The following is a 22,861-nucleotide window of genomic DNA, read 5'->3' as shown; positions in this document are numbered from 1 at the left end:
GGGAAAAAACCTGCTTTCCTTCCCTCTACCAGACGCATTTTAGACGAGAAAGGCAGAAAAAGGCGAGTAAAAAGAATAAGGTCAGAAGGGTAACCGATACGATGGGGTAACCTTGCGAATTCGTGTACATTATTTTGCAAGCGCGCGTGTGGAAATTTCGACCAATCACACACCCCATACCACGAGCCGAAACCAGGCATGTGAGACAGACGAGAAGTAGAAATCGCTCACTGCGCTTCCAATCGCTCTCTCCTGATTGGTCAAAACTCTCAAGACACAGCGCAGTTGATTGACATGCCAGCTGATCAGGCACGCGTACGCCCGTTTAGTCCCGCCTACCTTTCCATAGTAACACTGCCAGGAAAGTTTCGTAAGTGATCGTGCGGATTTAGGATAGGGCACTATAAAATTAGAAGGGAGGCTCTGGTAGCCAGGTACACATAGTAAAATCCTGGCTCGTGCCCCGGGTAGCAACAAGTTGTCGTCTGCCAACGAACGCCAACTCGCTCGCACACGTAAAGCACGCGACCGATTGGGACAGGCGTATTTACATTCCGAAAGAAAAAAACTGAACATTCCAGGGGAGTGGAGACCTAATGCTCGGCGGTGTACCTACGATGCAGAGAACCGTCGCCGATATCGTTGTATGTAGTGAATTTCTAAATCAAACAGTGGACCTTTGCAAGCTGTTAAGCTGACTACATGCGCGGAAACCTGAATGAAAATATACATAGTGAAGTTTTGCTGGCTGAAATTTGTTCCCGTAATCAAGTGCGCCCAGTCCCGAAGGAACCGGGGAGGGGCAAGAATTGGACTTGCGAGCACAGGCATCGTTGGATAACAGGTCAAGTGGTCATACGACGTGCTGGTTTAACGCAGAACTCTGCGATCCTCGTTCTTCCACCTGAAAACAACATCAACAACATAACCACCTGTGCCCTGGCTCAACCACGGCGACTTCCTAAAACCAGAGAAAAAGTGAAGGCACAAGGGCTTACACCGACAGATCCACTAGCATGACCTGGGGATTTACCATAGTATCCTGACAACAGTGGTGGCAAATGTTCCGCTTTTCTGGGGGAGAGATTCATACTTTTGCGTTTCCATATGCTGCTTCGATCCCTCGTTGGAGGAGGGGAGATACTGAACAAGTCTGTGCATGCGTTCCAGGCTTGTTTGTCGCCGAGAAGCGTTCTGAGGGCCAGCTAGCTAAACCCGCTAGAGGATTAATCCCAAATCTTCACCAAGCCTCGCCGCATGAGGAGCAGTCGGCAGGGATCTACTCACATGAACGTGACTAGGGTAGGTGTGCCTGCTTTCACCACCTCTTGCTACGCAAAGCTGGAAGCTAAATCACTTTTTTTTTAAGAGTTATGGCATACAATATCGAGTCTGTAGTCCTGGCATTTAAGATCTTATCTGTCTAATAAATTTGTAAAGTATACAGATAAATAAAATTGAGCTGTTCCATCATCCTGGGTAATAGATACATCGGAGTAATCGCTTTGAAGAACCCGACACACACACCGTCTTATTTCTAGCTTTGGTTGTTTGTTTTGCTTAGGGATATGATAATTCCCCTCGTGTAGCTATGACCGAGAACTCCTACGTATATCACGCGGCAATACGGTGGTAACGTTCCTACTCCCTCCCCCTAAAATTAAACGCATCCTTGATTTTCCCGCCCGAGCAGTTTTCGCTAACTGTCTGCTGCATTAGTTTGCACAAGGTGAGTGGCCATCCGACTAATTGCTTGATATTGTCTTGTTCGCCTCGTCACTGGACGTTACGCGGGAACCACGATCGTACGTACCTTGTGTCATAATTTGTGTTCTGACTCTGGTTAACTTTGATGTCGGTTCGGTAAGAGCTGAATTTTTATTCTTTAATGTAGTGATATTTAATGTAGTGATATGTGTGTACTGCTTTAAAAAGTTGGAATCTCAGTTCGTGGGAAAAATGAGGGACTGAAAAAGTGCATAGTAATCGCTGATAAAAGATAGAACAAGCTGGACAGAACACAAATCCCGTGATAAAAAGCACAGATTACTCATTTTTAGTATATTAGCATAATTAAATGACTTTGAATAAACAATGGAGTTACCGATGTAACGCCGCGCCGACTACCAAAATTAGCATATCCATGTGTAGGCATATATGTGTGTATGTTAATGTATGTGTGTGTTTGTTTGTGTGTAAGACCTTGGATACTTCTGTCATGCTACCTCTTTCTCAACGTTATTTTGATACAATAGATAATACCGATTCATTTTCTATTCAGCTCAAATTGTCAAGAAATTTTGTCTCTCCGCATAGTCCCACGCGTACAGTATCAGTGAGATTCCAATAACTCTCCTTAAATTGAGCTTGGCACGTCCATTACGTCCACGGCCTTGCTTTATTTTTTGCTGACAATCGTATACATTGTATAACATTATAGACTCTCTCGTAGTGTACTTCATATTTACGTCAGCCCGTCGAGTTCAAGCTCATGTCGCTTTCCCCGAGTTCAATGATTATACACACGTGACGTCTCTCATCACTGTTGGACGGCAGCATATTGTTGATATTTACGAGGCCATTTCAATACCAACTGAGAGGAAATCATAACGTTTACTCACAGGAAAAGGGTATAGCACTCATACGCACATACACACACAAACACACACACACACACACGCATAATACACAAGGGGGGGTAGAGGGGATTGGATTGGAGGGAAAAATCAATAACAACCATTAAACAGGTGTGCTGCGTATTTTAAGGACGCTCCTTTCTATCTTGTCATGTCACTGTGTTCCGATTACACCCCGATAAACGTGACATTGAACCTTCAGAGTAAACGCGACGTTGCCGCTAATTATTTCGTTGTTGGTTTGATTCCTGGACCCCTGTCATTTTTAGAAGGGGGGGGGGGGGCTAATGAATGGCAGAATCGTGATCTTTTCGGAGCAGCAAGCAGCGGCAAGTATAGGTTCAGGCACCTCCGTGATAGGTTGAAGGACCGCCAACTCTCTCCCATCTATAATAGCGGACATTTTACGCTGCCAACTTGAGCATTATTTCTGCCACGCGCCGTTCGCTGTTGTTGACATTGACAAAAATCAACGAGTGATTATTGCGCTGGTTCTGGCTGGGATAAAACTAACTGACTGGGGCCCTACTTAATTTAAAGGACTAAATTGCCGACCAAGGCTGAGTTAGTAGTTCAAAAACCCCGATACCACCTCTGGATGCTCCACACATCTGGCGAATGTCTTAGCATTGAGCGTCTTTGACTTTGGTATCGTGAAAAGTCTGTGTCATCGTAAGGCGGTAGGTTTATACTCAAAGTTCTGTCTGATTTTTCTCCATTAAACTTCAGCATTGGGTTGTCGCTGACATTAGAATGTCGCATGTCGATTGTAGTATATCTTGGTCAGGTGTATCTGCCTCTGTCATGATTTTGGCAACATAGGGGGGGGGGGGGGTGTTAAAACAAACAACTCTGAAAGTCGTGTGTGTGTGTGTGTGCGATTTTTTTTTCTCGATGCGCATGGAATCACACATTTGTCTGTCGAGAATCGCTCATGTTCTAAATTTAGCACTGTTTCATTACCATAGAGAAAATATTATGATTCGCCAATTTATACTTCAAACCAGTAATATATCCTTAAAGAAACACCCTTTACAAAACTATGAAATAGGAAAGAGCTGGATTGCTTGCTGATTTTCTAATAAAGATCTTCATGTAAACAAGGAAATTGTACCAGAAACTCACTGGTTAAGACTTTTGTCCAATCTTAACATTCTTCTTGTTTTTTCACAGAGACTGTCGTCATACAGAGGGAAATCTTAACAAAACTTTTATGGGACAGTGCCTTGGACGTTATCTCTGACTTCAAAAATGCTAACTCCAGTGGAAATTTTGTTTTTGATGTATATAAATGATATTTTGTCTGTATATTGTCTTAGCTGTGAGAATGGCCAATAATCGGCCATGCAGCTACGTGATTGTTGTGATAACATTTTAACTGATAACAAGCAGATAAATACCAAGCGTCATTTCACTTATCAATCTTGATTAAAAAAAGAGAGTCACCGAATTTTGCAATGTATCTAGGAATCATGCCATCGACGTATTCTTAACATTCCTTGTTTCATAAGCACGCACTCTGTACTATTTTGTTATGTACTTAACAAGCGATATGATGGTTATGAGGTTAAAGAAAAAAAAAAGGACTTGGTTATAGATTATAGTTGCCTTTCTGTAGGTTTGAAAAATCGTATATTTAGGTTCTTTGAGCTCAGGAAAAAGGACGGGTATTCTGCGATGGCTGGCTCACCCTCATGCCTTGAGCGTCGCCTTGTTCGCTTTGCCCGTGAGTGAAGAACCATTGTCTTGGGAATGGTTAAAGCGAAAATCCACTCAATTCATCAAGTAATTGACTGCATTGATACGAACAGTAAGGATACATACACACAAAAAAACGAGCATGAATTGGTATGCACATTGAAATACCAAAAAAATCATCCGCATTTTCCCTTTACAGAGCGTCATCATTGCAAAGTCGTTACAACTGAAAGAACAAGAACATTAATAAATATGTCAATAAGACAATTTCTAATTCATTATTCCATTTCATAAAGGAATTCTGGTGAAGATTTTTGTACAAACGAAACGAAGTTTGGATGGTGACATCATCACCGTCTCATCTGATATACATGGCTGCGACTGATATCAGTGTGATTATACACGTTTTCTTTTGTCCGATTTAAGTGTAACCATGATGGAGGTACAAAGAACCTCCATGGTGTAACTTTCACTGCTCTCTATGCATGATGTTATACTCATCGTTGAAAATCAAAGTGAGTATGGTAAGAAATGTCACTTTAAAGAGCAAAGTGTGGCGAACCGTGAAGCTCGTCCTCCTGGCTCCACGGGAAGTCGGTGCGGCGCCCTCAACAGTTTGTGTTCGTTAAAGGGGCAATTCAATATCAGGGTGCGTATTAAATCATGAAAAATCCTGGTCCGTCATTCTCCCCGGAGGAAAAAAAAAAAAAAAAAAAAACAGCAACAGCAACAGCAAAACGACGAAGACATTATTCTTATTCATTCCCAAGGCCATGTCATCTAAGAACTCTGTTCAAACAAATCACTGATTATCTTTTGTCTACCTAACAGTAACGGGCTCTACTAGAACATGGCGTTGATTTTTCTGTTATTCCCTGATAGTGACAAACTACAAAAAGACCACTCTACCGTTCGATTCAGAGATCTGTTCGAGGAATGCATTGATTTTCTGTTGTCCACCTAAACGGACTCTACTAAAACATGGCGTTGATTTTTTTGTTATTCCCAAATAACTATAAAATACAAACAGACCACTACCGTCCGATTAATTTGCCACCAGTAAAGAAATCGCAGCAATTTTCTTTTCATATTTTATTTACACCCTTTAAATGGTAGCAAATTGCATCTTCAACCATCGTCGGGAAGGGGGTGAGGTGGGCAAGGGGTTGGGGGAAGTGTAAAGAGACCCAGTCTAGATGCTGTCTGCTGTAAGTACCACAAAACTGAAACAACAAATACGTACCTCTTATTGGGTGCTGCGCTCCAAGACCGAGTCGTTATCAACTTATTGTAGACAGACCCACTTTCGGGGCGTCTTGCTCAGGCCCATTGTTGAACATGGGATTAGCAGGAGAAATCTCACAAGACCTGTTGAGGATAGAATTTACAGCAACAGTTTGTGTAGCCTGTTAAGCAAGTGATTTATTATTTTTACGGGACATGATTTTTGTTTGGTTGCGCTGCGATGGATTTGTTCAACTTGTTTTCTTGATCATGTATAAGTGGTGCCCGTTTACGGGGGGCAAGCGGTACAGACAGACCGTCACCGCTGGGCTGGTAGTATCCCGTGGGACGGGCTGATCCCGACCAAACACGCGCTTTCCCGGCTATCGAAGAGTTGATTCATCCTCTTGGAGACGATATACTTTTTCCTAAGATTGTTGCTTGTTTACCCAAGATTTTCCTGCTAATTCCTATGCAGATATAGCTGACGTTCACGTAGCTAGACACCAGCAGACCTCCAAATGAAACTGTTGTCTCATAGCAATAACAAACACTGAACCTTTCACCAGCAATCAAATGTACTTAGAATAGCATAAAAACCGTGACGTCACAATACCTGTAAGTAGACGGGTCATATCCTTTTTCTTGACCGTGTGTGGCTCATTATCGCTGTGACTTAGACCTCCCAGTAACTTAAATGTATTCACTTTGTGGTGATTTTCAATCCATTCAATTTCCATCGATCACTTTTCTTCCCATTTCGTCATTAGACCATTAGTCTAGTCTACTGCCCATACGAATCATTATTCTTGTCTAGAAGTTTATTGAAGATATCTTGAAAACTTCCCTTTTAAAGGCATTATTTACCATTCGCAGATGAAACAAAAACTTAGCTTTAGTGCTTCGAAATAGTTCAGATATGTGAGTTAGTGACAGAAACAACCAATGTATAAATTTGAAGTAGTATAATCAATGTTAAGTATTGTTCAAGACACAAAATGTGAACAATAGTTATAATAAAAATATTTGTAAGATTAGACTAAGCCGTCTACAGTTATAGTTTATTATGAAAAAATAGTTATATCTCCTTATATTTTAGTCTTCATTGCGAAAGGATTTTTTAGATGGTTTCTTTTGCGATACAACTGACCTACACATATGCATCAAAATGTGACATCTCGAACATTTTTTTTTTTTAAAATCACTGCTTCCAGTCCCTCTACTTTCCTTTTACTCTTCATCCAGCGGTACCGTCAGTTCGTTCGTCGCAGAAACAAACCCTATTCATTTGACTCCTCCCTTCGCACTGGTTTCCCCTTGGTTCCCCCCCCCCTTCTTCAAACTGGCTGTATTTCTGCGTATAGTGTTACGTAATCATTCCAGGATTTGTCGTCATTTGAATTGAATAGGAACAAGCAAAGCAGAAGGAAATAAGAAAACTAAAACCTCCGAACACCATCATGCCCAGATGCGGGAGCTGTTGATGTTGTTCAAAGTGTTATCGTCTGCGACATTTCGGAATTTGGCCTCCTGAAATCGAGTTAAGAGGAATGTTTCAAGTTGGCACTATTTCGGCTCGTGCCGAAACAATTCGATTATTATTAGTCTCGCATGATTTCGGGCGCCGTAAATCAAGTAGCTGATGAGGAATGTTATACCCCGTCTGCCCCGCCACGCGTCCCCCTGCACCTGTAGCTCCTAATGGCAGTCGCGTTTTGTACGACCACGAATGGGGACAGTGGTAATCGCATAATTGACGTTGCGCTTAAAAAACGACTCGGGTTTTTTACGAATGGCAACAGCGGCAGTAGTTTGCACATTTTATTTATCATCCTTCATGATAGACTCTTTAAGGCATCGGCTGACGTCTGTTAGGGTCATTTGCGAGCGCCTATTAAGAGAGCACTGACTTGAAACACACATTGGGCTACATTAAAAAAAAAAAGAGAAGTAGGCTTAAGTCTCGGTATAATAGTCTACAACTAACGCTATTGCACACTGACTCCATCGTATTTGTGTTGTAGTAATAATAATTCTATACATAAACAATTTTATGAGTTATCAAATCTAAAATGAATTTGCATGACCTTTATAGACAGAGCTCTTCGTAGTGTATTTGGTTGCCTTCAAGGGCACCCATTCATCGCTTTTGTATATACTGTAAATTAGAGCCATCATTTTTGCCATACCATGGAGTAGACGATTTACTAATATTGGAGTGCCGGGAGAGGGCTATAGCGGTTAATTCTGTAATCGTTTTAAGATGAGCAGTCGGGGTTAATTGGTGATAATTAGGGACCGTGGGCTAGTGTATGGCGCGTTGGAAGTCCACACCGGGAGTTCCCACCAACGTTTATTGGCACGGGCATAATCAAACGTCTCAACTCAACTCGACATACGATACATGTACCGTCTATCGCTATGGAGACAGAACATGTAACAACGCAGTTCTTGCTTCCCAAGTTATGTCCTAAAATCACCTATAAAATTCTTAAAATAGTCATCCCTAAGAAGGAATGAATAACGCTCCTTCAGTAGTACACGTGTGAGGCATGCTCACGGAACCATGGCGAACCATGTGTCAAATTTCATTGAAAACTTCTCCACTGCGTATAGGCCTATTACATCAAGGATGTGGGACAATCCCACTTCTCTGGTTATATCCTTCTATAGAACCTGTGAAAGATGCGGGGAAAACTTACAACTGTACATCATATCCTAAAAGCCTTTGTACTCGAACATTATTATAGAGTTCGGTTATGTAGTCAATTTCCATAATATTGCAGTTTCTAGTATGCATTTCTTTCATATCTCATTTGGACTTTGTTTATGTTGTTTGAATTTTCACAATTTTTGCTCTATGCTTCATTTTCATTCAGAAAGCGTGCAGAAGCTGTTATTCGATACGAGTATATAGGTTAAAAAGGGACTGTACAGTACTGGTTGAGGTAAGGATTCATGTTTTGAACATTCCAAGTGAGATAATGAAAAGCCTCTTATGAAATATGAAAGAGCATGTAATTTTAAGAAGGATTCAACGTTTATTTGACGAAAATTAGTTTTCAAATGGCTGAGATATCCAAAAAAGTGCTAATAATAAAAGGCGACATGCCCCAACTTTATTATCTCTTTGTTTCACCTTGTTTTTTGGATATCTCAGCCATTTCAAAACGGATTTTCATCGAATAAACTTTTGATACCCCTTTAGAACCGCATGCTCTTTGACATCTCATAGAGTGGTTTCTGAATATCTCACGAAACATTAAAAGCTAAATCTTCACCTCGACCAGAACTGTACACACCCTTTAAGTATGAATATGACATTATTGGTCCGAAAAGTCTGGCGTCCAAGTGTCGGCTGGCGTTCAAAATATACTGTCATTTTGACTGATATCGATTGCCTTCTCGACGCAGAATGACATAAGTGATATCTGTCACAAAGAGAACACTCAGGGCCTTCTGGCGAATGAGTGCCTAACAGGAAACAAATGCTCATTGATTTTTAAAATGAGAGTATTAATTTTTATTGGTCGAGACTCGGAGGTAACCCCAAGTGTCAAATTTGCCAAGTGCATTTTCTTTTTATGGCAGCTACTGGGTACTGATTTGCAAGGAGTTCAGTGCGTATATTTTCCCTTGGTCGTGTTTGGCTGTTGCTTTTAGGTTAGTTGGTCATGACCCGTTTACATATTGAGGGAGCACGAAAACTACTCCCTACGGTAGTTTTTTTTCCTTTCATCCTCAAACATGTCAAGCAAAATCAATGAACATTTGCAAGAGGTTTACTGCTCAGTTCTGTGCCGCACATGATTGCTTTGATAATAATAATAACTGATACTTTGTCTTGTTTTTGTATTTGCTTATTGTCGTATATGATTTTGTGAGTACTTTGCCACTTATTTTGTTGAAGCAGCGTGTGATCCAGCATGTAGTAAGAACGAAAGGTTTATGCCTAGAAAGTAGTAGACTCAGGCAAGACAACTTGGCAGGAAGTGGACATTGTACCCCGGAAAGGGTACGTATCCTCTTTCCGGGTCACTATCGGCTCTCCCGCTGACGGGGACTCCAGTTCTATTCCTTCACGTCTTATCCCTATACTTTTCTTATTTCTCATTTTGTAGTTTGTGTACCTGTCTCTTGTTTTCTCCACTTTAACCCTATATTTAATTTCTTTCTATTCTTTTCTTTTCTCGGTACTTCTCAATTCTTTTCTTTTCCTTTGTCTGAATTCCATTTACTTCCTTTTCTTTTCTTCATTTCTTTTATCCTTTCCTCTTTTCTTCAAGCTCACTTGTCACATCAAATAGATATTCCGTTCATCTCGGGCCTGTCCTTGTAGTGTCACTCTCTTTATTGAAATCTTTGTGAATATACAAGGTGTCACATCGACATAATCACAATGCAACCAAGGAGGTACAGGAGAGACTATACCTCCTCTGTGCTATCGCCCATCTTTGCATGGTTTTAGCATTGTTTCTCATGGCTGCTTTAGAGTCTACTGTATTGTCCAACGTTATGATTATTAGTAAATCTCAACGTGGTTTATGATTTCACCGTTACGTTAAGGTCTCTATACTTGTGTCTGTCGAAGTGGTAGGAAGTAATGAGGAAATCGGATTTGATTTCAACTTGTTTGTTCCGTCTATAGTTGCTGGAGACCACGTAATTAGGTAAAAGTCGCCAAGTGCTTGTCGGGTACAGCCTGGGGAGAAACATGACACGGACCATTGGGATTACAGGGAATCTTCTGACAGGTCTGCCGAACTATCGTTGGTTGGTGTTTTCTTTGATGATAGGTCGAGGCGTCATGGAAATCCTTCGCTATGTATTGCGTATTTTGGAGAGGAACAAACGCCATGCATTTTCTCCCAAGAGTATATCGCCAGTATCCCACACTACCCTCAACCGTCTTCCTATGCACAGCGCCCCCAACTGTTTGTCGCCTGTAACTCTCTCAAGACCAGCATTAAACGAATCAATAGACCACTGCCATGTACTGCAGTACAACCAAGGAGGCATACTAGCTCGCCGTTATCTCCTTGGTACATTATATAAAACTACATCTTCGCATTACAGACCTGCTGTACAGCAGACATTTTAACGTCCCTTTTTCGTTATGGTTTCCTTTCTCACTCTCATTTCTATATTGCGGGATTCTCACGATAACCCAAAATCTTGTCCGAAGGTATTTCCTGTCCAATATGTCTTGCCCGACGTAGCAGCTACTGATGAAATTTACATTCTTCCAGTTGAAGTATTGCAACTGTTTGTAAGAAGCTTGATCACATTCATTGTTACATTGCTATTGGAAGGCTAATTAAAAAACAGAAATCTCTGAAATCTACATAAAATACAATGACGCTGGGAGGCTGGCATAATTCTTGATAAAGTCACACGACAAGGCCTGTCTCCTGCTTGAATTTCACTTTTTTTTTGGAGAGTCAACAAGAGGATAAAGAGACGCCTTTTGTGTTGACAACCGCTGATTAATTATCAGCGAGCATTCAATACTCTATTACGCAGCTGTTTAAAGTGATTCCGTGCTAGATTTCTGTTGGCGTACTGTTGATAAAACAGTCTGTATAAACTGGGCTTTATTTTCACTATCAATACTCGTGTTCTAGAAAGGGAAATAGTCGGTCAATCCGCGGGCTTCGAAGGCACGCAATAGTATTTTCGTGTTCGCAATTTCACGACGGAGTAATGGGCTAAATAATTATATTTAACAGGCATCATTCGTAGTTTTGGCATGCGTGGTGTGCGTTTTGTTTTGTTTTCTGAAAGAGAAGTGCATGTGCGTTCACAACCTATTTTTTCTCTCTCAGGCAGCCGCGATGTAAACACGCTTTCAATTCCGGAGGAAGAATGATCAAGTACATACCACCGGATATACTGTATAGTCGTTAGACTGAGTGTGAAGTTCGTTCAGAGTTTTGGTCGTGTCGGAATCGCGCCACTCAAAAAAGGTCACGACATTTTTCTGTTCGATATTAGAAATTAAAAAGATATCCCTGAATGATTGTGTTGCTTTCACTTCTATTTATTTAAACATACATGTAAGCCCCCTTCTGCGTATACTTTCTCTTTGAATGTCCGATTGCGCATAGTCTGAATGAGGAATCTCGGTCGTTCTGTCGCTCTCATTTTGTTATTATCCATTCTAAACTGCCTAATAAATCACCCAATATCTATTACAGCTTTAACTAATTCTTAATGACTTTGTCCAAAGTTTTTGTTACCTTATTACATAACAATCCACGAGCTGATCTAGATATCGGAAATACTTCGGCCCGAATTCACGAAGGTGGTACAAATGAAACCATGGTTTAAACCATGGACAAAAACAATGGAGCGCCAAGTGTCGCATGGAATATTTCGTCCCGAAATCAGTCATTTTGTCGATGAAATGATTATTTTGTAACGAAATGACAACATTTTGAAACTAGATGAACATTTTCTCCACGAAATGATCATTTCGTTAACGAAACGGTCGTTTTGTCGACGAAATGACCAATTTCGTAACGAAATATTCCGTGCGACACTTGGCGCTCCATGGTTTTTGTCCATGTGGTTTAAAGCATGGTTTCATTTGTACCATCTTCGTGAATTCGGGCCTTTGTGTTTATACAGTTGCGTTGTGTTAATGATTATGGGAAATTGTTTGGTGGATGGAAATGCAAAGGAATGAAAGGAAATGAAAATGAAACTAAATCATTAACCATGTGTTGTAATATTCTTCACAGCGAATCTCATATCATATTACTTATGATACGTATGAGATAAAAAGAGGAGGAAAAGAATTAGAACGAGAGGTATAAAGAGAAGGTGTGTGTGTGGGGGGGGGGGGAGATGGAACATGCGTTCATGAATAGAACAATGGAGCGTAAGGATCGTAAATCAATATGTCATAATCGTTTCTAATAGGAAATGAGTGTTTGTGTATAGATTTCTAACCAGATCGTGTCGGGTTCACGACGAAAAACCGTGTGCTATTTGACACCAAAGCTTCTCTCAAAACGATATATGGAAATTCCCCACACACTTGATATACTTTTGAGGTGCATATATTACTTTTTTAAAGAGTTACAGGAAAACGGGGCGTGTTAGCAGGTTTGCCGACGACACTGGCGTACGTGCCAAGTGATAGAGGGATGTGCAGCGGGCACAATTAAAAAAGATAGATCTTTACTATTTTCATGCCTGAATAGGAGACAGTTGAAAACCATAACGATGTGTTCTCCAATACCTAAAGAGCTATATCTTGCTTTTAACGTCACTTGATGGATCTTCTATTCGTTGATGCAGTTGATGCATGAACTTTACTTCTTTTTTATTGTTCTTTTACTGACAAACGTGAAGTTGATAATGTTTTCTGTGACAAATAACATTAATTTCTTTGCAACATTTTAAAACTACAAGTTATGAGATTGCTTTTTTTTTATTAGTGAAAAAAAAACAATACGATTCTGGAGCACCTCACAAACGGCATCTTTGTAATATTGTGATATATTCAGCTATTTTTAGGTGCCTTTACCATTTCCTTCCCTAGTGTAAACGTTTCAACATTAGCCATGTTCGAATAAAAAACAAAGTGATTCCTATGCATGTCTTCAGTTGTTCCTGAGATTCCGAGGTTTCCAAAGCCCGGAAGGTATTGGGGTCAGTGCTTTGCTCTTTCCCTGTCCTCTCTTTGTCTTAAATTGGCACTTGGAGAGCTCAAAGCAAGTATCAAATCATGATCATGATCATAAGTCCCGATGTAGCGTCTGATTCATTATTTCCGGGGTTTTTTGTCATTGTTTTGTTGATTTTTTTCTATCTGTTCCACGTAAAATCTGTAATATTCATTGTCATCATCAACATGTCTTTAACATATTCTTTTAATTTTTACCTTATCGTCCTTATACAGGTGTTCTCATAGCATCCACCCAACCTCGGCTATCATCGTCTTCATCACCGAAACAATTTGACTCATCCATCTCGAACTGACCCGTGAATTATAAAACGCCGTCATCACAATGATTGACATGGCAGCTCCGCCCACATTCCAAACCAATCTCTCCTCCATGGGTCCTTCGCTGACCCTAAAACTGGGGCGCGGCAGCTTCAACCTGTCCGCAACCTCGCCGCTGGACGTCGAGCCCGCAAAAGTGAGCCCGATTAATTTGCAGCAACCCGTCAAAAGTCGCCCGCCGCAGATCACGCTCACCCTCCCCGAGAAACTCGCAAATATCGACTCGACGGTCGCGCCCACGCCTCGGTGCGGCAGCCTGGCTCTTCCACAGGTGCAAAGCCCAACCCTCCCTACAGATCGTGTCCAGATTAAAGTCGACACGTCGGAGTTTGACGAAACCTTGTCCCCGACCATGCCGGGGACTCCTCAGTTGATGCTGGCAGGATTGAAGCCCGATGACAAACCAGACATCACCGCCAATGTCGACAGCATGCAGAACAAGAACGCAAAGCGAATGCATTTCTCCCCTCAGGTCACCTGGACCTTTCCCACCGTGGTCAACTCCTCGCTGTCTAGCCAGGGACTTTCCGAATTGCATCAGCAACCTCAGCACCAGACACAGCAGAACCCGCATCACCAGACATTTACCGTCCATCCACGCAGCCAAAAGGTCTACCACCTGCCCCGTCAGGCTATGCATGCGCCAATCATGGATCGACCCGGCACGGGCAAGGTTGGCCGACGCATGTTCACAAACAGCCGAGAGAGGTGGCGCCAACAAAACGTCAACTCGGCCTTTGCCGAACTGAGACGACTTTTGCCGACGCATCCCGTCGACAAAAAGCTGAGCAAAAACGAGATCCTCCGTCTTACGATTCGCTACATCAACTTCCTGATGGAACTCCGCGACGACCAGATCGACGGCGAGAGCGAGCAGGGGGAGGCGATCGCCATGGATGCCTTTGAGAACATCGAGCCCGAGGTGCCTTCGCCAATTGCCACCGTGGTCAAGACCGAGCCCGAGCCCGAGTTCACGGCGATAACGTGCACGTCGATGCGACGTGCGCGGAGTAGCCGAAGTTCTTCCGAAAGTGGGATCGGCGACTCGGAGAGCATTTGTGGGAGTACGAGCAGCGTGTGTGGAAGCGCCAACAGCGTCTACTTCAGCGACGACAGCGTGTGCCACGGTGACACCAGCCCGTGGTACTCCCCACCTGCCAGCAACGAGAGTGTCTGAGGTCGCAGCGACTGTCACGCGCGCCTGCATAGTTTCTAGAATCTTCTCGATTACGCGATTCAAGCCTTAGCTATTTGCATTTTCTGCCTCCCCTGGACTTGTAAATTTCTGCAGAACGATGATAGCCTATCTTTTGTATGCATGTTGATTCAGACATTCCTATTCTTCATTCCATATTGTATTGATATTATTCCATGAGACAATCGAAAATGGGAGATGCGCTTTGCAGATAAAGTTTGGAGAGACGGGACACCGAGTATGCTCCACGTGACTCCTGCTGTGCAGTCACATGGTACGCTGCCATTCATCCTTTCGACGAGACGATTTTTTCCCCTTTGGCTTTGCAAGTTTTATAATAGGTTTTCGCTACATCAGCCTGCAGTAGGAGTGAGCGAGGCAAGCGTTTCCTCTTCAAAAATTTAGACTTTCAGGGGTAGTTGACGCGCAACACCGCCTGTTTGCCGAAGTTAAGAGAGCGAAGGCGTATTATTCACTTTATTCGTGCTACCTTTTTTCTTTTATCTTGTAAGAAATCATATTTCTCCTTCACTGAAGATCATTCCAATCTTCATTCCTGAACACTTCTCTCATTCCATTCGATGTGACGTGGAACGGATGCCATGTGGGAGGTTTCATTCCAACGCGCATGCGTAGTGATAAACTAGAGGGCTACATTCCAAATGAGTGCTGCCGATTTACGGCTAGGAAGTGATTAAGAAAATAAACAGTCGCGAAAGCTTTGGCGCTATTGATACCATGATTCTTCAAGAGTCATATTGGGGGTTTTGCTTCGTAAGAGAATTATTCAATTAATTGAATTTATTATTTCTCTATTTTTTTATACATTATCTCTGCTCAGTGAGATACATTGTTACTGAATATCGAAACATTTTGATTGTTTAAGATGATTTAATTTTTGCGTAGTAGGTGGGACATATTCACGCTTTGAAAGAGGATGACACTCTCATTCAACAGTCATGTTTGCCCATATCGGGAGAACATGAAAGAATATTTAATGGTTAGAATGACGGAAACTTCTGAAAATGTGGGGTTTTCCTCCCCAACCATTTCTTGCCCAATATGTGGCAATTAAAGGCCAGTCAGAGTGTGAATAGGAACAGAAAGAGAGTAAGAGCTATCAAATATATTGTGTATTCATTCTATTCAAAACTTTCTGATATCATTCTTTTTATTCATGGATGAGTCAGCGTTACATTTAAGATGGAGAGGTGATGACTGAGAATTAGTGGATAACCTTTTTTTTTTTCGGTGTGTTTGACACAAGTAGTTGCTATTTGAACGAAGTGTGCATTCCTAAAGTGCTGTTTATGCTGCCTACACAGTATATCATAATTATGAAAAAAATGGTGTAAACTGGATATTAATTGAATTGTTGGCCCAGCTTGTTTCAATGCTTTATGAAGACGTAGTTCTCTAAAATCTTAAAGCAAACGGGATGTAGAAAAAGCACATGCTGCTGTCTCGATATAATGGCCTGTTATCGACTTCTATTTTTACGGTAACGAATGTACCTGTTTGGAAATACCGAGATCACTGCTGACTCTTCTCAAAAAGGTACATCTGTAAACGCGCTGTTTTTTCTCTGCAGTTAAAATTCTTGTTCTTCTTCTTTCTTTGATTCGTGGCAATTTACTTCTATCAAAATTTGCTGCACTTATAGGCGAATTTGGATTTTTTTTTTCCTGAAAATCTGAGTATGACACGAAACAGGTATGATATATAACTAATGAATGTACACTATAGGGTCATGGGTTGACCCGTGCACAAAGTATAATCACGTCTAGGCATTCTTGCAATTAAAATATTCCAGATATTCCACCATATTTCAATGATCACATTCCGATGAGATGAGAACGACTTAGTAAATTATCATGATTTCTCAGTCGTTGCGGCTTCATGTATTTTGTAAATTATGTTTTTATTTTCGAGGCATTAAAGAGAAGAACAGCTGTATAATAACTTCCGTTTTGCCCCCTCAAGTTTATTCTCAGCCATTGGCTGGCGCATACAAGAAGTGAATGTGTATTTTACAATATTGATGTATACTTGTATGCGGTTCACAAGTCACAATTACTGTATACCAGGGCAAACTGATTGTACAAGGAAGAGAGATGTAGAAAATTACAAAAGAAGTGTGGTTTCCAGTTATTTTCCGGATAGCGTACATCTCTATTAGCTGCTTGGCAGAGGTCTTCCAGTGTAATAATGTTTTGAATTATTTCAACCCGGTTATAAAATTAAGTAACGAAAATTAATTAAAACAGCTTTACGACGAGTACAGTATAAGCTTGGGCATTTTAAACAGTGAAGATTTTATGTTGTTTTTTTTTTTTCTTGAACTGGATCATACTTCATCTTTTTTCACGCTTCCGTGTGTTATCATCATCGTTTTGTTGTTGTTGTTGTCTATCTTTCATCAATTCCAAAAGTTACCACTGATTTCTCTCGTGATATAACATAACAATTTTGCCTCCCTCCACGAGTTTCCATTAGGCCAGGGGCGTTCGATGCATTTTTAGTTAGACCGACAGGTTAGTCAGTCTGTTTTCCTTTTCATGTCTATTGTTTATCATACTTCCAAAAAATTTGTAATGAAATCTTACAGTAACTTGTACTTTGCCTTTGCCATCAACTTAGACATAAACATAATGAATTAATTTCTAATTCATGATTGAACATTGCGTTAAGTAATGTCTTGACCTTTCGAATATTTGGTGATTACATGAAAGATCTCTGACGTGCGTCGTGAACATATTTGATCCTTTTCAAGAGAGGAAAAATGTGTCTCACAAACATTTTTTTTCCCCATAAACTCATCTGTTTGTAACACACATACCTGCTAGGATCGGACTTTTCTCACAAAGTTGAATGCAAAAGAAGAAGGTGGTGAAGAGGAAAAAGAATTTGTTGAGAAAAAGTGATCATCGAACGGTTTTTATCGATAAATTCATATATCATTCCGAGCTTCAAATACATTACCGTTTGTCTCTTTTAATTTTGAATAACTGACAGACCATTCCTTTTTTAATAGATAGAGCTGCTCTATTTACATTATCATCATTCCATAAAGCAATGACCATGCAAGGTCTTGCTACTCTATCATGAATTATGAGGTAAGAGAAAAAAAAATCACCTCTACTGTATTACATTCCTACAAACAATATGGACAAAATCATTTGTGGGCATTGCGTTATTGCACACACAAGGCGGGTAACAGACTTGGTTTCTGTCTTTTTGTCGCAGAAATGGCACGAGCAATATTCATTTGTTTGTCTCCAATTTGGATAGACATGAAAGACTAGTGATTCTTAGTATTTGTGCCAATGACATCAGGTCCTAGAAAACGTTGGTAAAGTTTAAAAAAAAAAAATATGTTGTCCATGTTGCGAGAGATTATACCTCGTTTTCCAAACCCGGAAATATGTTTTGGTGGGCGAACAGACGAGATAACCCCGAACGCGCGCTTTTTTGCTGTTTCAGGGGGTTATGGGGTCAATCGCGCCACTTAAGACTGACCAGTCCCGTTTTTTTTTTTTTTTTTTTAATTGTGTGTGTGTGTTTGTTTGTTTGCTTGTTAAAAATCTGGTGTCTCTTCACACAGGTAAATAGATAGAACAAATGGGCATCCCAAACTCAAGTTTGAATTTAAAACAAACCATTTCTAGTTCAAGCTTATTGCACATTTTCACAAGGTACATAAAAACTTAATTTACTTATCAATCTTAATGATTTATTTTTGTAACAGTGTAAGGCGTGACATTGTGGGGAAAACGAGTCGCTTCTCTTTACACACACAAAAAGACGACTCTAATTTTGTTTCCATGGAATTATTGCCGCCTTGTATTAGAGGAGACGACCCTAAGCTATATTCAAATGCAAGTTTGTGTTGTTGTTGTTTTTTTGGAAGGTTTTGAAGTCCTTTGTTACTCCCCGAGACGAGAATCTATGAAACATTCCGACAGATGTAAGGATAGAGATACATTTTCTTACTCATCGCAAACAATGATGGGGTTCTGTTAAGTTGGGTTGTTTCTGTCTTGGGCAACCTGTTATAAATCCCCCGAACCTTTTGATTTTAAGAACATTCTAATTATATTCCATTGTTGCTTATATTTTTGTTGGAATGTGATACCACATATTCTTTTATGTTTGTATATTTGCTTTGTATATTCCAAATTGATTTTTTTTTTCTTGTTGTTTTAGTTGCGGCTGGTCCCGCTGAATTATAAAAGAAAGTGTATTTCTTTTAAAGATCTATGTCGATGATTTTTTTTTTTGTACATGCACTTCCTTTTCAACTGAAGTCTTCCGTTGCACGAGAACAAGACAGAAGCAAAATATGGAGAACAGGTCATTCCTGAATGTTTTTGATAATGTTTATATATTGTACATTCCTGCTTTTATGCCTGCGAAGTTGTGTAAAGTAGAGATATTTTTGCACGTTTATATTCTATTTAGACTTTGCTCTCACGGTTTTTTAGTAACGTGAGAGCCAACATAATACAAGATGTCGTCTGCATTACTTGTATTTGCAATGCAATGGATGAATTGATTGACTGATTCAGTAAGCAAAGAAGTTTTCATTGCTCTCTTTTTGTAGATGACGTGAGAAAGCGACAGAGAGTATTATATTCCATGTACGTACATTCCTATATATTTCATGACGAAAGGAAAAAAAAAAACACGTGTAAAGAATAAGAAAAGTAATCAACAAACACACATGTTTTTGCTGTCTGATTTTTTCCGCTGTGAGTGTACTTGTGAGAACCCTTATTGTGTATTATGGTATCCTTGACGATGATGATGATGGTGATGATGACGAGGATGATGACGTCGGCGAAGAAGAAGAGTGTAATGATCGATACATGTGTACACATAAAATCATTGAAAAAAATCTGAACTGAATATTACATGAATATTTCTATGAACTTTAGCATTTTAGGCACCTCACACACACGCACACGCATACACACATAATATATAAATAAATAAATAAATAAATAAATAAATATATTTATATATATATATATATATATATATATATATATATATTATAATCATTTATACACTTTGCAAGTATACATAATAGCAGCTATAACGCAGTAAGCGGAGTAATCATGTAGTATCAACGCTTAGATTCCCAAATTATGTGCATTGGGTAATAACTCTTGGTTGTACATGGTAATGTCTCTTTATGATATTGAAAAAATTTGAATTCTTAATTAAAAATTTCCCACTCAAAGACACTGTTACAAATAATAAAGACTCATGTTTTGGTCAATGATTAATCGATTAAATCACGCGTACCTTTCCCCCTTTTCATTACGAAGTTATTACAAGATTATGATAATTTTATCCTGAAGACCCAACTTATTTTTATTGACTTTAAGTTATAAAAAACGAAGTTTAATATAATAGTGAAGATCTGTGTACATTTCAGGTCGATGGGAGGCGTGTGAGATGATGACACCATTACCTAATCCTTTTAGGAATGTGGTTGCATTTGATGGAAACCTCCACCAAGCTCTTCTTCTTGAGTTTTGTTTGATCAGGGATGTACTAAACTTAGGATAATGTTCGTTATTCCGAAGGTTCGTTAGTCCGAAACATACAAATTCCATACAGCTAGTTGTTCGTTAATCCGAAAATGAAATAGGGTTCGTCAATCCGAACATCACATGGCATTATTTCGAGGTTCGTTATACCGGAAGTGAAATAAAGTTTGGGAATTCCGAAAATGAAAGAAGGTGTGTACTAACGAACCTTCGAATTTAGGAACCCTATTTCGTTTTCGGATTAATGACGATTCGAAATAGCAAACCTTTTTACATTATCGGATTAACGAGCCCTACGAATAACGAACTGCAACACTATAGATTGATGGAAACCTCTAGCGAGCTCTACGTCTGTTTCTTACATTCTGTTTATCAAAGCCAATTTGAACATTATAGTGTAGAACTGCATCCAAGCCAATGACCCAAGTGAAGTTGAATCGGTCAGGAACTTGGACTCTTCTTTATCTTCTTTTCCTTTAAAGACGGCTACGCACCTTTAAACGCTGAGCCGAGAAGACGCTGCTTGGCCCAGGGCGATGCCTTCGATGGGGTGTCCGTCGACACGTTCACCTTATTGCGACAACCCTTTGTGAATTCACGTAACGAAGCTCTTCCTCCTCAGTAACGACAGACGGATTCTTCTCTGACATCACGATCAGTCTTCTACCAAATATACTCCCCTCTTCCACACTGTTTTCTACACCTATACCTCTTTGAGGCTGACAAAACTCCCAGCAGGGAAGGAGAGTGGATGAAAACAAATAATCAAGAATTCACTCTGGGGAAGATTGATCACCTGATTGTTTTGTGTCCATTATGCACGGGACAAACGTGCCGTGCTCTCTCCGAAAGACTGTCGACAGAAAAGCTTGTCAAGTCGCTTGATACAATTCAGGCTATCAAATTAATGTAGGGGGGGGGGGATCATCAATCAATGGATCTCTCTCTTTCCAACTTCGAAATTCGGGTGGTATCAACCAGGCAAGTCCTCACATTTTGGTGTTATGCTTTTTGCTTTCATTATGATGATGATAAGGATGGTAATAATGATCACTATTAACACTATTGCTGTTGTCTTTATCTTGGGTATTTTCGTACTTTGGCATTGATTATCAGTTATTCTGTGAGTGTCAAGTCATGTCAAATGTTTGGGCAAATTGGGATACGCGTGGAATGCTGCTCCTTTATAGGAAACAAATACAATTCTCTTAAGTATCGTCAGTTTTGACTGAAACAACTCTAAAGGCGTAGTGTCGATTTGGTTCTGTCTTTCACACACAGTTCTGGTGGACTGTTTGTGTGGTTTGAATATTGTCCTATGGGGGCATATTCATGATTTTAGCACCACTTATAAGTTCGTTACTTAAAGGTCCACGAGAAAAGAAAACTTTATATCTGGGTCGATCATGTCTTATGCAGTAGTGTTTTTACGTCATCATTAGATATGAGATATACGGGCAGACGGGTGCTGTTCGTTATTCCGAAGGTTCGATATTCCGAAGGCTCGTTATTCTCAAGGTTCGTTAATCCGAAACACACAAATTCCCTATACCTAGAGGTTCTTTATTCCGAAGATTTGTTAATCCGAAAATGAAATTCGGAAAAACGAACCTTCGGAATAACGAATCTTCGGACTGAAGAGCCTTCGGAATAACGAACCTTCGGAATAACGAACTGTAACCGAGATATACACTGTACATACGTAATTGCCCCATTATAGATATATTCGATAAAGGACATTAATTTAGCGATGTAACACTAAATCTTATGCTTATGATACACTGTAAGTTTATTACCCTCATTTCTTGCGCTTGTGATACACACTTTAAGTTTAATAGTCTCACACCTTATACAATTAAAACCAAATAAAAACACAAAAACAAACAATTAGAAAACTCAAATCTTCCTTAACTTGGAACAGGAATGAATATTTCAGATCGCAAATTATCAAACAATTCGGGTTCCACCAATGAGAAGAAATATTGTTGATCGACCGTGGTGATCAAAATGGAGGTAATGTTCGAAGCAAACTCTACCACTGTGCTAGCAGTTCGTGATATGTATATGAAAGTCTTAACTACCAACATTTTGCCCGTAAAAACTTTCCAATAAGCTTAGAGATGGAGCAGATAAACAGGCTTTGCTTTCACTGGCCATTCCACAGCAACGTGTCAACCGTTTTCATTTCATTTTACTTTATTTCATTTTCATTTCATTTTATTTACTGCCGAAACATACAATATGACAATTGCATTTCACCAAATTAAGTGTTTAAATGAATAGGGTGCTAAATTAGCCGAACAGAACTGTGAATGTTTTCTCAAACCGGATCTTAAAAAAGAAGTTATGAAACTTGTAAATTTTTCACGAAACATTGATATCTATTACACCCACATGTGCAAATTGGAGGAAGTTATAATGTCATTACTTTACAATATAGTGTTCGATTAATCTATACACAAATTTTCACTTTGGAAATCCTTTGTGACATGAATTTAATAAGGATAAGTCTAACCGTAGTCTTATGATGACCAAG

At 40.0% G+C, this 22,861-nt stretch overlaps 1 protein-coding gene across 1 annotated transcript; it reads left to right on the top strand.

The window, feature by feature from the left end:
• The first annotated feature begins 1,188 nt into the window (after positions 1–1,188).
• Positions 1,189–14,749, top strand: LOC140237289 (uncharacterized). The gene is made up of 2 exons (XM_072317230.1): positions 1,189–1,302; positions 13,468–14,749. The coding sequence occupies exon 2, from the start codon at positions 13,577–13,579 to the stop codon at positions 14,747–14,749; it is 1,173 nt and encodes a 390-aa protein (XP_072173331.1). The 5' UTR covers positions 1,189–1,302; positions 13,468–13,576.
• Positions 14,750–22,861: the final 8,112 nt, after the last annotated feature.

This window comes from Diadema setosum, chromosome 13, assembly GCF_964275005.1.
Source record: "Diadema setosum chromosome 13, eeDiaSeto1, whole genome shotgun sequence".
Classification (NCBI taxonomy): domain Eukaryota; kingdom Metazoa; phylum Echinodermata; class Echinoidea; order Diadematoida; family Diadematidae; genus Diadema; species Diadema setosum.
This window is presented reverse-complemented; position numbering and strand designations above follow the sequence as displayed.

What these genes read in the sequence shown, in the direction of transcription:
- LOC140237289 (XM_072317230.1), top strand. Translation starts at nt 13,577, where the DNA reads ATGATTGACATGGCAGCTCCGCCCACATTCCAAACCAATCTCTCCTCC.